General features: G+C 36.1%; 1 protein-coding gene across 1 annotated transcript in view; it reads right to left on the reverse strand.

Annotated features, from left to right (window-relative positions):
* Positions 1 to 5,683, reverse strand: part of LOC143247501 (dachshund homolog 1-like) — a 125,586-nt gene extending 119,903 nt beyond the window's left edge. Inside the window, exon 1 of the mRNA XM_076495739.1 lies at positions 4,731 to 5,683. Coding sequence (XP_076351854.1) covers positions 4,731 to 5,560 — 830 coding nt within the window. The 5' untranslated portion in view covers positions 5,561 to 5,683. The remainder of the gene's footprint in view (positions 1 to 4,730) is intronic.
* Positions 5,684 to 15,527: the final 9,844 nt, after the last annotated feature.

The following is a 15,527-nucleotide window of genomic DNA, read 5'->3' on the forward strand; positions in this document are numbered from 1 at the left end:
TTACATTTATATGTATGTATACATATGCTCGGTATTTCGGGACTGTAGGTCTGCTGTAAAAACATGATGTCCAAATGTCATTATTCAATAAGACAAAAATTAGCGGTGGCTTCTGTTGACTACCTGCCTTCTCTCTAGTCAACTTTCTCTAAATTAAGGACAGCTCTTCGTATGTAGCCCTTTGTGACTTTGTGTGAATCTCTGAAATGAATAAACACACAGAAAAGCTTATACATGTTGTCTATTCTAAATATTAAGAAAGTAAATATTATGTTTTAGAAATTTTCAAATTACAAGCCTGATAAACCAAATGTGTCAAGCCTTAGTCATTCCTATTCATCACAGTGTTACGTTGTTTGTAAATACAAAATACCCGTTCATTTGTTCTCTTACAACACTTCGATGAAAACGTTATTTAGAAATTCAGTTCTTTTGACAGAATGTTTCTTAATTCACAGTCACAGAAGTAGTGTAAAGCAATTACGTCATTTACTATACGACATAACATACACACAAAAACTGAAAATGGGTGTGGCCAAATAAGCTAGTATGAATCCAATTGGTCCCTTATCAACTGCGCTTCCTTTGAAGTTTAAGGCAAGAAATCTGAGACTGTCTTTGCTCATTCTTTATTGTTTTCTCGTGACCTTTTACGAATGAATCATTTATTTTATTTGACTTTTAATGTTTATTACTGCTGTTAAAAGAAGTGATATATGTGTATTATTGGTTAAAATTAAAAATAAATGGAGCTATATAATCCGGTAACGTTACCGTTAAACAGGTTAACAAAATCTGTTTACCTTAACAACTTAAAATGTTAACAATGGAACATGAGACGTTTCACTTACAAAAACAAAAGGAACTTTTAACATTAACATCTAAAGGAACAAAACAAAAAAACCTGTTAACATTGTCATTAAGAAAAAAACGTGGGATATGTTAACAATACAACTTAATAGGAAACAACAAAGACTGCTTACATTACTACCAAATGGAGTAACGGAATCTGTTAGCACTGTGATAATGCAGATACTGTTAACCAAATGGGCCCCCCGCTAGTACAGCGGTATGTCTCCGGACTTACAACGCTAAAATCAGGGGTTCGATTCCCCTCGGTGGGCTGAGCAGATAGCCCGATGTGGCTTTGCTATAAGAAAAACACACGTTAACCAAATGGTGGAATTGACTGCTAAAATTTCGACGCCTGAACAACTTATGGTACGGATCGTGTTCAGTGGCAAATCGCTTCCTTAACTTTTGACTCTCTGATTCAATCACGATACATTAATCACGAGACTACACCTGACCCAGAAGTTTAATAACAAATGTAATCGGATCCTTTATTCATGCATTATCAGATTTTAATTTCTCCAAACAGATGAATTAAAACATTACAAAAGTCACAAACATTTTACCTGGATGAGGGCTGACCGCAGCCCAGTGGCTAGCGTGAAGAGTTGTGAATCTGTTTCACTGCGATTTATGACTTGTTAAAGCCCAAAAAAAAGGAAAAACCGAGCTCCGCAATTTGGCTACAACTGCATTATAAAAGTGACAGTCAAATCCCATTATTTAATTTTACAAGGGTAGCCCAAGGGTTGATGTTGGGTGGTGTTACTAGCTGCCTTCACTTCGCCAATATTAGATATACCTAGCGGAGATAACCTTCGAGTAGAATTCCGCAAAATTAAACAAAAGTATGTCTATACAATAACAAATAAAATAAAGATATGAAACACCAATACTAAATACCAAATTGTTGAAAGTTTTTGTTTAAAGCCACTCAATGGTTGCTTAGAAATATTGTTTGTTTTGTTTTTTGAATTTCGCGTTAAGCTACACGATGGCTATCTGCGCTAGCCGTCTCTAATTTAACAGTTTAAGACTAAAGGGAAGGCAGCTAGTCATCATCGCCCACCGCCAACTCTTGGGCTACTCTTTTACCAACGAATAGTGGAATTGACCATCACATTATAACGCCTCCACGGCTGAAAGGGCGAACATGTTTGGTGCGACGGGGATTCGAAGTGCTTAGAAATAACATTATCGAATTATTTACTTTCCCAGACTGAGTAATTTGAAAAACAGACCCGTTAACATTGTCACTACACTACTTATTTTATGAATACTATTATAATAAATTATCGTGAATCTTTTTCTTTTCTTCAATATAGAAATGTTTTCATGACCCACGAATCAGTAACCTTTAACTTTCCTAATCAGCATGTTGCAGTGATGACCTCTAGTGGCGTCTTACTGAGTTCACTTATTTAGTTCAGTTATGGTTGTGATTTCGATAAACAAGTTAAAGATGAAATTTTTTCTTCTATCTATATTTCATTGCAGCGCCCTCTACTTGAAACCCAGTGAATTCAGTCAGACGCCACTAGAAGTCATCACTGCGACATGCTGATTAGTAAATAAAGTTAAAGGTTACTGATTCGTGGGTTATATTAAAACATTTATGTATTGCAATTATGATATAAATACAAACTTATTTAAATTTCGTTGAAATCGAATACATTTATCAAATACATATATTTGTATATAGAACAGGTCATGCAATACCTACTTTATCGTCGTAATAATGAAATCAATGTCTGTAATTTATGACACATTATATGGAAAAGAGGTAATTTTTACAGCATTTACATGATTTTACAGGAAAATAATCGCATACGTAGAACACACAGTTGATAAAATGAAACTAACAGATGATATGATCACTTTTATTCTGACCTTAAGTAATTGTAGTCCTAGTGGAAGTTGTCCATCACGTGAACATATATTGTTAAAATAATAAAAAATCTATAAATATATATATATATATATATATTCCAGTTTTGTGTCGGGCATTTAAGAACACCCTAGTCGTAATCCTTATACAATAACTTAGTTATGTTATTTTGTTGCTGATCGTTCAGAAGTAATTTTAATGTATACTTCCCATACCAGAGGGCGCTATAAACATGTAACTCATGAAAAAGAACTTCCCTCGTTAGTTGCAACATCTATAAACAAATCAACTTAGTTAGTAGCTATTAGAAACGCTATTGGCATCATCATTCGTTATATACGTATATACATAAATATATATTGGACACGTTAATAAAGCTGATGAAATTTATGATAAACATAAAATTCAAAGTGCGTCATAAAATATCTAAAAACTTTATAGAGGGCGCTACAGTAAAAAATTGAAATAAGAGAAAAATCGTTTCAAGATTATTTTCGTAAAACTCGGTGTGTCATATAATATGTAAAAATAACTCTATAGAGGGCGCTACGATAAAAAGCATTCAAATGAAAGAGAAACCATTTTTGAATATTCTCAGAGAACCCTAGCAACTTGATTAGTCTTTCACAAGGTCATGTAAGAAGTAGTTGATTCTAATTTTCCAGGATAGAAACTAGTAAATAAAGTATATTAGTGACGCTTGTGATAATTTGTTCCAGAAATATTAACTGGGTGTTCTCAAATAATTTAATTTGCTGCTGTTTTTCAAACAGCAAAATTGTTACAAAAATTTGTAACAATCTACAAATTATTGAGAAGTGGTTTGTTTAAAGACAAAGTTCACAATGGAACTTCTATGTTATGTTTTCCGCGGGGATCGAATCCTGAATTCCAGCGATACTAGTCTCTCGTGGCTATCGTCGAATCACTAAGGGAAGTTAAGAAAGATATTTGAAGTTACAAAATATTGACCTTGCTTTGCTTTCTGTTGTACACATAACTACATTAACATTATAAACAGTTCAGTTCAAAAGGTATGCACGTGGCATTCCCTAAAAACAAATAAACTCTTTAGCGTCTTAATGCCAGCTGGAGCATAACAAACAATACATATTAAGCCCACTAACACCTGTTTATTATCTTCCTATTGGACTACACTTGGAAAACGTAATTTTATCCTACTAACACCTAATAACTCTCTTTCTGTTAGCTTGGACTATGAAACTGTAACTTTATTTTACTAACACCTAATTAATCTCATACTGTTAGCTGGGACTGCGAAACCGTAATTTTATCCTACTAACACCTAATAACTCTCATACTGTTAGCTGGGACTATGAAACCGTAACTTTATCCTACTAACACCTAATAACTCTCTTTCTGTTAGCTTGGACTATGAAACTGTAACTTTATCCTACTAACACCTAATAACTCTCTTTCTGTTAGCTTGGACTATGAAACTGTAACTTTATCCTACTAACACCTAATTAATCTCATACTGTGAGCTGGGACTGCGAAACCGTAACTTTATCCTACTAACACCTAATTAATCTCATACTGTTAGCTGGGACTATGAAACTACAACTTTATCTTAGCAACACCTAACAGTTTTAAACAACAACTTTACAGTAGTAGGCTTGCTGTAGAGCCGAGGGATGGATCTGTGCATGTTTCTGTAAAATTGTAATAATAATAATAAAAAATATATTATTTTTTCCCACTTTTCGGCTACCTTACTTTACGCAGCAATGTTGTTTTTTTCTAATGCTAAAAACCCCAAAACAAGAAAAATAATTTTAAACACTGGTTTCTGTTAATAACTTCAGTATTTGTTGTACTTCATCCTTAAAATAGATTAACTTTACAAAGTTAATTCTGCTTGGAATTAATTTTGGAGTTAGGACAGAAATGCTGTAACAAGAAGGTATTCAACAGCTAGAAATACAGCTACAAGAGCAACACGTTACAACGAATCGATGACAGTAATTACCTGGCGGTGATGCAGTCCTTGTAGAGAATGTCGAAGTTTTTACAGGACAATAGCTTGCAGCGGTTCACGCCGGGCTGAATGGCTCCCAGTCCCCGCAAGATTCTGACCTGCTCCACGTTACATACGATGGGGGTGATGTCCAGCCGCTTCAGTTTGGTGTACACCGTGTGCAGTCCTCCGACCAGGTGTTTCAGGAACACTTCAAAAGCCTGTGGTAGACACAGCAAGTATTCGTTATTTGCTCGGAATGCGGCCACTTTGGCACCACGGTAATCGATTAGACGACACTCGTTCGTCGCGTCCGCAGGGATTCCCGGCGGAGAACCTGTGTGGATCGCGCGTTCCAAGTTGTTGCCGCCGTAAGCCATGAGGGCGGGCGGAGAACAACCTCGAGAAACTAGTTGAGTAGTGCACGGTATGTGCAAAGTTTCTAGGCCAAGTTTGCTAGTGTGTCTTGGCAGAATGGGGGCTGTGTCAACCCTGCTGGAGGTGCTTGTGCCTGGTCGGGTGGGAGACGAGGGTGCCTGAGATGTTTTTAGGCTTAGCGGTGTGTCAGTTAAACTTCCTGAACCCGATTGCCCGTGATGGTCATCGGAGGTGGATCCCAAGATCCTCTGGTTGGATGACTCGAATGAGGGCGAAGTTGACGCCTGTCCTGAATTGAGACAGTTTGAAAGATTTCCTGTTCCTTGTACGTCACTTCCTGGTAGTCCGAGATGACCATTTTTTCTGCTGAGAACATCCAAGAGTTCTCCAGTAGGACTCCCGGTGCTCTTGGTGGTCAACATGTGTGGAGTGGAGGAACCCCTGTCTAAAACACTCGTTTCCATCTGCGTTCTATTTCACACGCTTTGTTTGGAAGACACCAGAAACCAACCGACAATTTACTATAGGTTTTATTGTTATCTGCGCACACGAGGTAGGTTATACACCTTGTGAAGATTGCAAGCCGAGCCGAGCGGCCTCCAGTAGTCAGCTGGTCTGTGCAGCTACCACTCACACAATAGGCTACAAATATACGTCACAGCCGTGAAGTTCGCCAGCGAATGACAGCCTGCGGAGATTGCTCATCTCACGGAGGGGCTTGTTTCGATTATCAGCAATGCTTTCACTTACAATGTACAGCTTTTCTTTCTCTTAAAATATCTGGTGTGTCTGCTTTTTTTTTTGTTTGCTTGTTAGCTGAACCCAGCACAGAATTGGTCCGGCTTTCATTCACCCAGCCCTTAGCGCTAGTGAAATAGTTAAAACTAACTATTTTCATCACAAAATTACTCCACACTTATACCGTGACTTTTAACAATGAAACAATTAGAAAAAATATGCGTCTACGTAAAGTTGTCTGAATTAAAAATATATACAGCCAAGGTAAGGAGATTTTTTTTATCTTTCAGATATTAACATTAACGAAACGATTAAAGAAATATAACGGACATACATGCAAGCTGGAGTACCAAAGATATAAGCTAAAACAAAATAAAGCCCCACTTATAATAGGAACGAAATTACTTTATGGAGAAAAAAAAAAGTGCGTTAAGGTTAACCTAACATAAAGAGTAAAATGCTAAAAATCAGCTAGCACCATGATGGTGAAATCAGGTTAACTTAGCACCATCACATAAATAGTAAAAATGTTAGCTGAGGTATTAGAACCAGGTTGGTAGCTGTGTAAGTCCAAAGACACACCGGTGCGCCACTGGGAAGAGGGGGAAGGATTAGCACCATCACCTAAAGAATAAAATGTTATATTGGTGAAACCACGTTAACCCAGCATCATCAGACAAAGAATAGAAAATTCTGACGATACCACCATGTTAACTTTGCATCAGCAGACAAGTGTGGACTTTTATTACGGTAACTCCAAGTTAACTTGGCATCAGTCTATTGTTTATGTCTATTGCTTAAAATAGTATATTGTTCAGCCATTCATAATTGTCATTCATATTGGTTCAATACAGTTAAAATATTTTAACGTTTAGAAAATATTTCAAAATCCCACAATGTTTATCTCTGTATCAAGTACTTAATTAATATTTAGAACTCCTTCTCTGCTAAGCCTTGTTTGTTTGTTTTTGAATTTCGCACAAAGCTGTGTGTGTGTTTTTCGTATAGCTAAACCACAAAGGGCTATCTGCTCAGCCCACCGAGGGGAATTGAACCCCTGATTTTAGCGTTATAAATCCGAAGACATACCGCTCTACTAGCGGGGGAGGGGCCGCACAAAGCTACTCGAGGGCTATCTGTGCTAGCCGTCCCTAATTTAACAGTGTAAGACTAGAGGGAAGGCAGCTAGTCATCACCACCCACCGCCAACTCTTGGGCTACTCTTTTACCAACGAATATTGGGATTGACCGTCACATTATAACGCCCCCACAGCTGGAAGGGCGAGCATGCTTAGCGCGATGCGGGCGCGAACCCGCGACCCTCGAATTACGAGTCGCACGTCTTAACGCGCTTGGCCATGCCGGACCCTCTGCTAAGTCAAAGACGTCTATTTTTAACTGTTTGGTTTTGAAATTCGCGCAAACCTGCATGGGGGCTATCTGCGCTAGCCGTCCGTAATTTAGCAGTGTAAGACTAGAGAGAGGGAAGGCAGCTAGTCATCACTACCCATCGCCAACTCTTGGGCTACTCTTTTACTAATAAATAGTGGGATTGACTGTACCGTTGTCTGAAAGGGCGAGCATTTTTGGTGTGACGGGGATTCGAACCCACGACCTTCAGATTACGAGTCGAGTGCCTTAACCGCCTGGTCATGCTGGGCCATAAGTATGGGAGATAAAACGAAAATAAATAAATTAAATGTTCTTAATCTTTTTATAACCACGTTTTTTTTCAGACATGTTTTTAAAACCTGTTTATAAAACACCCGAATGAGAAAATATCTGGATATTGTCAGCGGTTTTACGTTTCGAATGAAACTTTTTTTGCTTAATTTTTATTCTGGTTAATTATAAATCTTTATTCCACTGTCAGAAAGATCTAGTTTCAAATGCTTAGTTTTGATTTCATTTATGAACGTACTTAAAGAGCAGCGACTGCACGCTATATTGGAAATAGGCTACTCGCCGGCTGAAAATTTGATTTATAAACTAGTTTCTAAAAAACAAAAAAGTTGAAATTAAACGTATTATATATATATATATGCAAAGTGTCCTCTCGTTACATTAACAACGACAATTACAAATCAAGTTACATACGAGAAATTAATTTTTCTTTTCTACAATACTGAGTATAATTACTATTTTGTTTCTTATCGGGTTGTGTGTAAAAGCTTTTAGCAAATACGTTTAAAGAATTTAGTTTCATTTATAATTGATGTATCTGCATATAGAATTAAATAATTGGCTTTACCACATTTTCTTATCATTTTTTTCCACTGTCGTCATTAATTTCTAGAATTTTCCCATATATAAAGACAAAGAAAAACACTCTGTAAAAGATACGTTGATTGGAAAGATTTCTGAACACGTTTACAAGTTATTCTAAGAGTTCTAAGACAGACAGACAGGAGACAAACTGGTACAATATCTAATAATATAACTAAACTGCAATATTACTGAAACTTTCAGATACGGTGTGACTGTAAAGGTACTTAAGTACGGTGTGACTCTAAAAGTACTCAGTTATAGTGTGATTGTAAAGATACTCGGGTACGGTGTGACTCTAAAGGTACTCAAGTACGGTGTGACTCTAAAAGTACTCAGTTATAGTGTGATTGTAAAGATACTCGGGTACGGTGTGACTGTAAAGGTACTGAGGTATGGCATGATTGTAAAAGTGGTCAATTATTGTGTGATTGTAACCTACCCAGATATGTCATAATTGTAAAAAAATACTTAAGTATGGTGTAACCGTAAAGATATTATATCGATCAAATAGAACCATCCATATACAAGATAATACAGCATTTTTAATGATCATATCCTGGTTGAATACGGCTACGCTATAATGTTTTGTTTCATAACCCTACTAATTTCTGTTATACGATAACACTTACTCGTGCTTGTAGTTACAATCATTTACCTGTCCACCCCCGTTATTAGATAAAACGAGACTTTAGTTTATGTAAACTAAGAAAGTTCAAAGTTCTTTCATCCATGATTGGTTGTGTAGTCCCCAATAAATATAGAGCACTCATTGAATAAATACAATGCCCCCACAGCGATATGTTTACGGATTTACACCGCTAAAATCAGGGGTTCGATTCCCCTCGGTGGACTCAGCAGATAGCACGATGTGGCTTTGCTATAAGAAAACACACACACTCTTATTTACGTTATATATATTTAAAATAGGCCCGGCATGACTAAGTGTGTTAAGACGTACGACTCGTAATCCAAGCGTCCCGGGTTCAAATCCCGGTCGCACCACACATGCTCGCCCTTTCAGCCGTGAGGGGGGGTTATAATGTGACGGTTAATCCCACTATTTGTTGGTAAAAGAGTAGCCCAAGAGTTGGCGGTGGGTGGTGATGACTAGCTGCCTTCCCTCTTGTCTTACACTGCTAAATTAGGGACGGCTAGCGCAGATAGCAGTCGAGTAGCTTTGTGCGAAATTCAAACAAATAAATCATGAATAAGTAAAATATTTAATTTAAATGTTTATAATGTAGCTTTGCATTTGATTTCATGTTCTGTTTATTTAGAGATGAATATTCAGTCAAGTTGATAAGTTTATTTTGGAAATATATTCAGACAAGTGAGTTTAGCTGAAAACATATATTTAAATACATAGGTATGCATATCCATTTTATACTATAATTTACATTTTCTACATTCACTATTCAGTTAAAAAGAGATATTTATTGCGGAGAGATGGCGCTATATCCACAACGAAATGTTTTTTCTCAACTCGTGTATGAACTACAATGTCAATTTTACAATCATTCAGGAGTCAATAACCAGCCTTCTTTCTATAGTTATCTAATTTCACCAACTAAAATACGTTTATAAATTAGTTTGACTAATGCTCATCAGTTTGATTATCCTAAATTCATAATGTTAAAAAATATTTCGTGAACATACTGTATTTTCAAACTTACATCAACCAAACGAGAAAAACAGGAAGAACGTGCCATTAAATCCTACACAAAAAATTCACGTTACAAGAACTTTCAGTAACTATGATAATTGAGAATGAGGTAAGTGAGTGACTAAAAGATGCTGTTAGAATAAAAATAATAAATAGTTTCTAGATGTTATCAACTGAGAGTTAACACTTAAAATCTTCTCCCTTTCTGCCGTGGGGGCGTTATAATGTTTCGGCCAATCCCACTATTCGTTGGTAAAAGAGTAGCCCAAGAGTTGGCGGTGGTTGGTGATGAATAACTACCTTCACTCTAGTCTCACACTGCTAAATTAGGGACGGCACATATCCCACGTGTAGCTTTGCGCGAAATTCAAAAACAAACCAACAAACAGTTAAAATCAATAAAACAAATTTTATCGATACGATATATGACAAAGATAACCTAGAGAAAGCAAGCGTTTATATCTTAATGTGCAGTTTAAAGACACGAAATACAGACGCTAAACAGTAAACCTAATAAATGAATTTACTATTTAACCACAAAGAAAACTGGTGAACACATAAAATATTACCTCTCTTTTTGTAATCATGTGGTATAACCCACTTAGTAGAACAGCCAATGTGTATATGCACAAGGTCGCGTCAGCTGAATATATGAGTTGAACCGGGTATTAGATACCTTCTAAAATGGAAATAATTACATGAATTTGAAAGAGAAAAATTATAAGCTGTTGGAAACATGAAGCTTTGATAGATGACATAATTTCAGTCTATAAACTTGTGCATAAAATGAATTAACCGTATGGGAAACTGCGTAGTAAATGAGACAGTTCGAATGTATGGGGATCTTGATAATAAAGCTGGAATGAGGTAAGACAATTGAGTGGGGAAGTTTATAAAAAAAATCATTATGAGACATTGATGGGGAAACTTATAGCTATCCTACGCATGAAAACAAATACAGTTTAATTGAAGAGGGAGCTTAGCAGTAGAGCTGTACATGGGATAACTTATCTGTATGGGGAACATAGCAGTAAAACTGTGCGTTAAACAGTTCAACTATACAGGGAACGTAACAGTAAAACTGTTCATTAGACATATTAATTGTGTGGGGAACTCGATAGTAAAAATAACCAATTAATTCTATGGGGAACTTGATTTTTAAACTGTACTTTTCTTACAACTCACCTCTATAAGTAATTTGAAAGTAAATCTATGTATGATATGGCTCAACTTTATAGGGAAATTGATGGTAAACAACATGAACAGGACGAGTCAGTTTTATAGGGAAGTTGATGGTAAACAACATGAACAGGACGAGTCAGTTTTATAGGGAAGTTGATGGTAAACAACATGAACAGGACGAGTCAGTTTTATAGGGAAATTGATGGTAAACAAGATGAACAGGACGAGTCAGTTTTATAGGGATGTTGATGGTAAACAACATGAACAGGACGAGTCAGTTTTATAGGGAAGTTGATGGTAAACAACATGAGGACGAAACCAGTTTTATAGGAAGTTGATGGTAAACAACATGAACAGGACGAGCCAGTTTTATAGGGAAGTTGATGGTAAACAACATGAACAGGACGAAACAGTTTTATAGGAAGTTGATGGTAAACAACATAGAACAGGACGAGCCAGTTTTATAGGAAGTTGATGGTAAACAACATGAACAGGACGAGCCAGTTTTATAGGGAAGTTGATGGTAAACAACATAAACAGGACGAGTCAGTTTTATAGGGAAGTTGATGGTAAACAACATGAACAGGACGAGTCAGTTTTATAGGGAAGTTGATGGTAAACAACATGAACAGGACGAAACCAGTTTTATAGGAAGCTGATGGTAAACAACATGAACAGGACGAGTCAGTTTTATAGGAAAGCTGATGGTAAACAACATGAACAGGACGAACCAGTTTATAGAGGAAGTTGATGGTAAACAACATGAACAGGACGAAACCAGTTTTATAGGGAAGTTGATGGTAAACAACATGAACAGGACGAAACCAGTTTTATAGGGAAGTTGATGGTAAACAACATGAACAGGACGACCAGTTTTATAGGAAGTTGATGGTAAACAACATGAACAGGACGAGCAGTTTTATAGGAAGTTGATGGTAAAACAACATAAACAGGACGAGTCAGTTTTATAGGAAGTTGATGGTAAACAACACGAACAGGACGAAGCAGTTTATAGGGAAGTTGATGGTAAACAACATGAACAGGACGAACCAGTTTTATAGGGAAGTTGATGGTAAACAACATGAACAGGACGAGTCAGTTTATAGGGAAGTTGATGGTAAACAACATGAACAGGACAGCCAGTTTTATAGGAAGTTGATGGTAAAACAACATGAACAGGACGAGTCAGTTTTATAGGAAGTTGATGGTAAACAACATGAACAGGACGAGCCAGTTTTATAGGGAAGTTGATGGTAAACAACATGAACAGGACGAGCCAGTTTTATAGGGAAGTTGATGGTAAACAACATGAACAGGACGAGCCAGTTTTATAGGAAGTTGATGGTAAACAACATGAACAGGACGAGCCAGTTTATAGGAAGTTGATGGTAAAACAACATAAACAGGACGAGTCAGTTTTATAGGGAAGTTGATGGTAAACAACATGAACAGGACGAGCCAGTTTTATAGGGAAGTTGATGGTAAACAACATGAACAGGACAGCCAGTTTATAGGGAAGTTGATGGTAAACAACATGAACAGGACGAGTCAGTTTTATAGGGAAGTTGATGGTAAACAACATGAACAGGACGAGTCAGTTTTATAGGGAAGTTGATGGTAAACAACATGAACAGGACGAGTCAGTTTTATAGGGAAGTTGATGGTAAACAACATGAACAGGACGAGCCAGTTTTATAGGGAAGTTGATGGTAAACAACATAAACAGGACGAGTCAGTTTTATAGGGAAGTTGATGGTAAAAGAGTAAACTAAAGAATTCAACTGTTTGGAGAACTTAATAGTGAAACTCTTCATGAAAAAAATATTTTAAATGGAAAACTTGACAGTAAATCTGTAAATGGGACAACTGAACTGTGTAGAGAACGTGATATTAGAACTATGCAAGACACGAAACAGACTTGTCTTATGCATAAGAAACATGATTGTAAAGCTGTTAAGAGAACAGTTTAGTTATGTGGAGGACTTGATGGTAAAACTGTGAAGAAGACAGTTCAACTGCATAGATAAATTAAGACGTAGTCTTACACGGCATAAATGAACTCTATGGGGCAAATGATAGTTAAACTGTTTTTGAGACAACTCATCTAAAGAAGGAACGTTACTGGAAAACTTTGCATCAAACAAGCGAAATGTTTGTGGGATTTAATGTTAAAGTTTTTTATGACATCATTCAGTTGTGCGGAGAAGTTGATAATAAACTTGTAAATAAGATCAGTTAATTATATGAGGAACATCAGAGTGCAACTGTGTACGCAACATGTCAGCTGCATGAGAAATGTACATGAAGATACTTAACTGTATGGGAACTTCATACTGAAACCTATACATGGAACAATTCATACGTGTGGGAGTTTCATGAAAAGTACAGCCAGTTGCGTGGGGAAGATAAATGAGGTATTTCAACTGTATGTGGGACTAATGTGTACCTGAAAGAAATCAACTGTGTGATAATTTTAATAGAAAAAAATGTTCATGAAAAATGTTAACTCTATGGGGAACAGGATATCAAATCTCTTAATGAGACAAGTCATTCGATGGGGAAATTTATAGTAAAACTAAGTATGATGCATGTCAACCTTTGTGGGGGAACTGCATAGATATCAACCCTGCCCATGAAGCAATATATCTGTATGTAGAACTTGATAGTAAAACAGTGCAAGAAGTGAGTCATTTGAATAGATAAAACTATGTATGAAACGAATGATTTGATACAGGAACTTATGAAAAACAAACTGCACATCAATTAATTCAACAGTATGTGGAACTTGACAATAAAACTGCTTGAGAAAGTTTAATTGTATGGGTAACTCGAAATTAAAACTATACGTGAGACACGTCAACTGTACAGGTAACTTTATAGCAATACTTTACAGAAGCAATTGAACTGTGTGCAGAATGCAATAGTAAAAGTCTGTAAGAAATAACTCAACTTTATAAGGAAGTTCATGATAAACTTTTCATAAAATATGTCATAATAGAGTTGTGACAAATCAAATATCAGGATAATGATATTAAGACTGTGGGTGAGACATTTCAACCTTGGTTAACTTGATAGTAGAACTAGGTGAAACGGTTTAACTGTACAGAGAAGTTAAAAATAAGTGTTGCAAGTTGGCAAGTGACAGGATCAAAGTCTGACGATTGGCCCACATCCCAACCAGATCTTAAATTCATAAAACATCTTTACAGTTCTGATCACTTCGCCAAACATCTGAAATAACAGTAAAGGTAGATTGCTTTGGACACCTTTTGATACGTAGTTTAAAGTGGTTAAGTTTCAGAAGCGAAGTCATCAGATGTTATTCGATAAAACCATTAAAATGACAGGTTAACAAATCTGTTAGAGCACGTTAAACAAAGCATAGTCGACCTACAGAGAAAATAGCATTGCAGCTGTCACGAAGACACTTCATACAGATGAAATCAGCATATCACACTGGTATGTAAACGCGAAAGAAGATAGAATATGAGAGAACATAACTAGTACACGACATGCCAATGAATACTCCTGGAATGAAAACTTTCAGTGAAGATACCAAGATGTATATGAAGAACCAGTAAGATTTCCTGGTATAAAGAACATTATTGAATACACTCGGTAAACAAGTTGTATATGAAGAACCAGTAAGATTTCCTGGTATAAAGAACATTATTGAATACACTCGGTAAACAAGATGTATATGAAGAACCAGTAAGATTTCCTGGTATAAAGAACATTATTGAATACACTCGGTAAACAAGTTGTATATGAAGAACCAGTAAGATTTCCTGGTATAAAGAACATTATTGAATACACTCGGTAAACAAGATGTATATGAAGAACCAGTAAGATTTCCTGGTATAAAGAACATTATTGAATACACTCGGTAAACAAGATGTATATGAATAACCAGTAAGATTTCCTGGTATAAAGAACATTATTGAATACACTCGGTAAAACAAGTTGTATATGAAGAACCAGTAAGATTTCTGGTATAAAGAACATTATTGAATACACTCGGTAAACAAGATGTATATGAAGAACCAGTAAGATTTCCTGGTATAAAGAACATTATTGAATACACTCGGTAAACAAGTTGTATATGAAGAACCAGTAAGATTTCCTGGTATAAAGAACATTATTGAATACACTCGGTAAACAAGTTGTATATGAAGAACCAGTAAGATTTCCTGGTATAAAGAACATTATTGAATACACTCGGTAAACAAGATGTATATGAAGAACCAGTAAGATTTCCTGGTATAAAGAACATTATTGAATACACTCGGTAAACAAGATGTATATGAAGAACCAGTAAGATTTCCTGGTATAAAGAACATTATTGAATACACTCGGTAAACAAGATGTATATGAAGAACCAGTAAGATTTCCTGGTATAAAGAACATTATTGAATACACTCGGTAAACAAGATGTATATGAAGAACCAGTAAGATTTCCTGGTATAAAGAACATTATTGAATACACTCGGTAAACAAGATGTATATGAAGAACCAGTAAGATTTCCTGGTATAAAGAACATTATTGAATACACTCGGTAAACAAGATGTATATGAAGAAC

This window comes from Tachypleus tridentatus, chromosome 3 (assembly GCF_004210375.1).
Source record: "Tachypleus tridentatus isolate NWPU-2018 chromosome 3, ASM421037v1, whole genome shotgun sequence".
Lineage (NCBI taxonomy): Eukaryota > Metazoa > Arthropoda > Merostomata > Xiphosura > Limulidae > Tachypleus > Tachypleus tridentatus.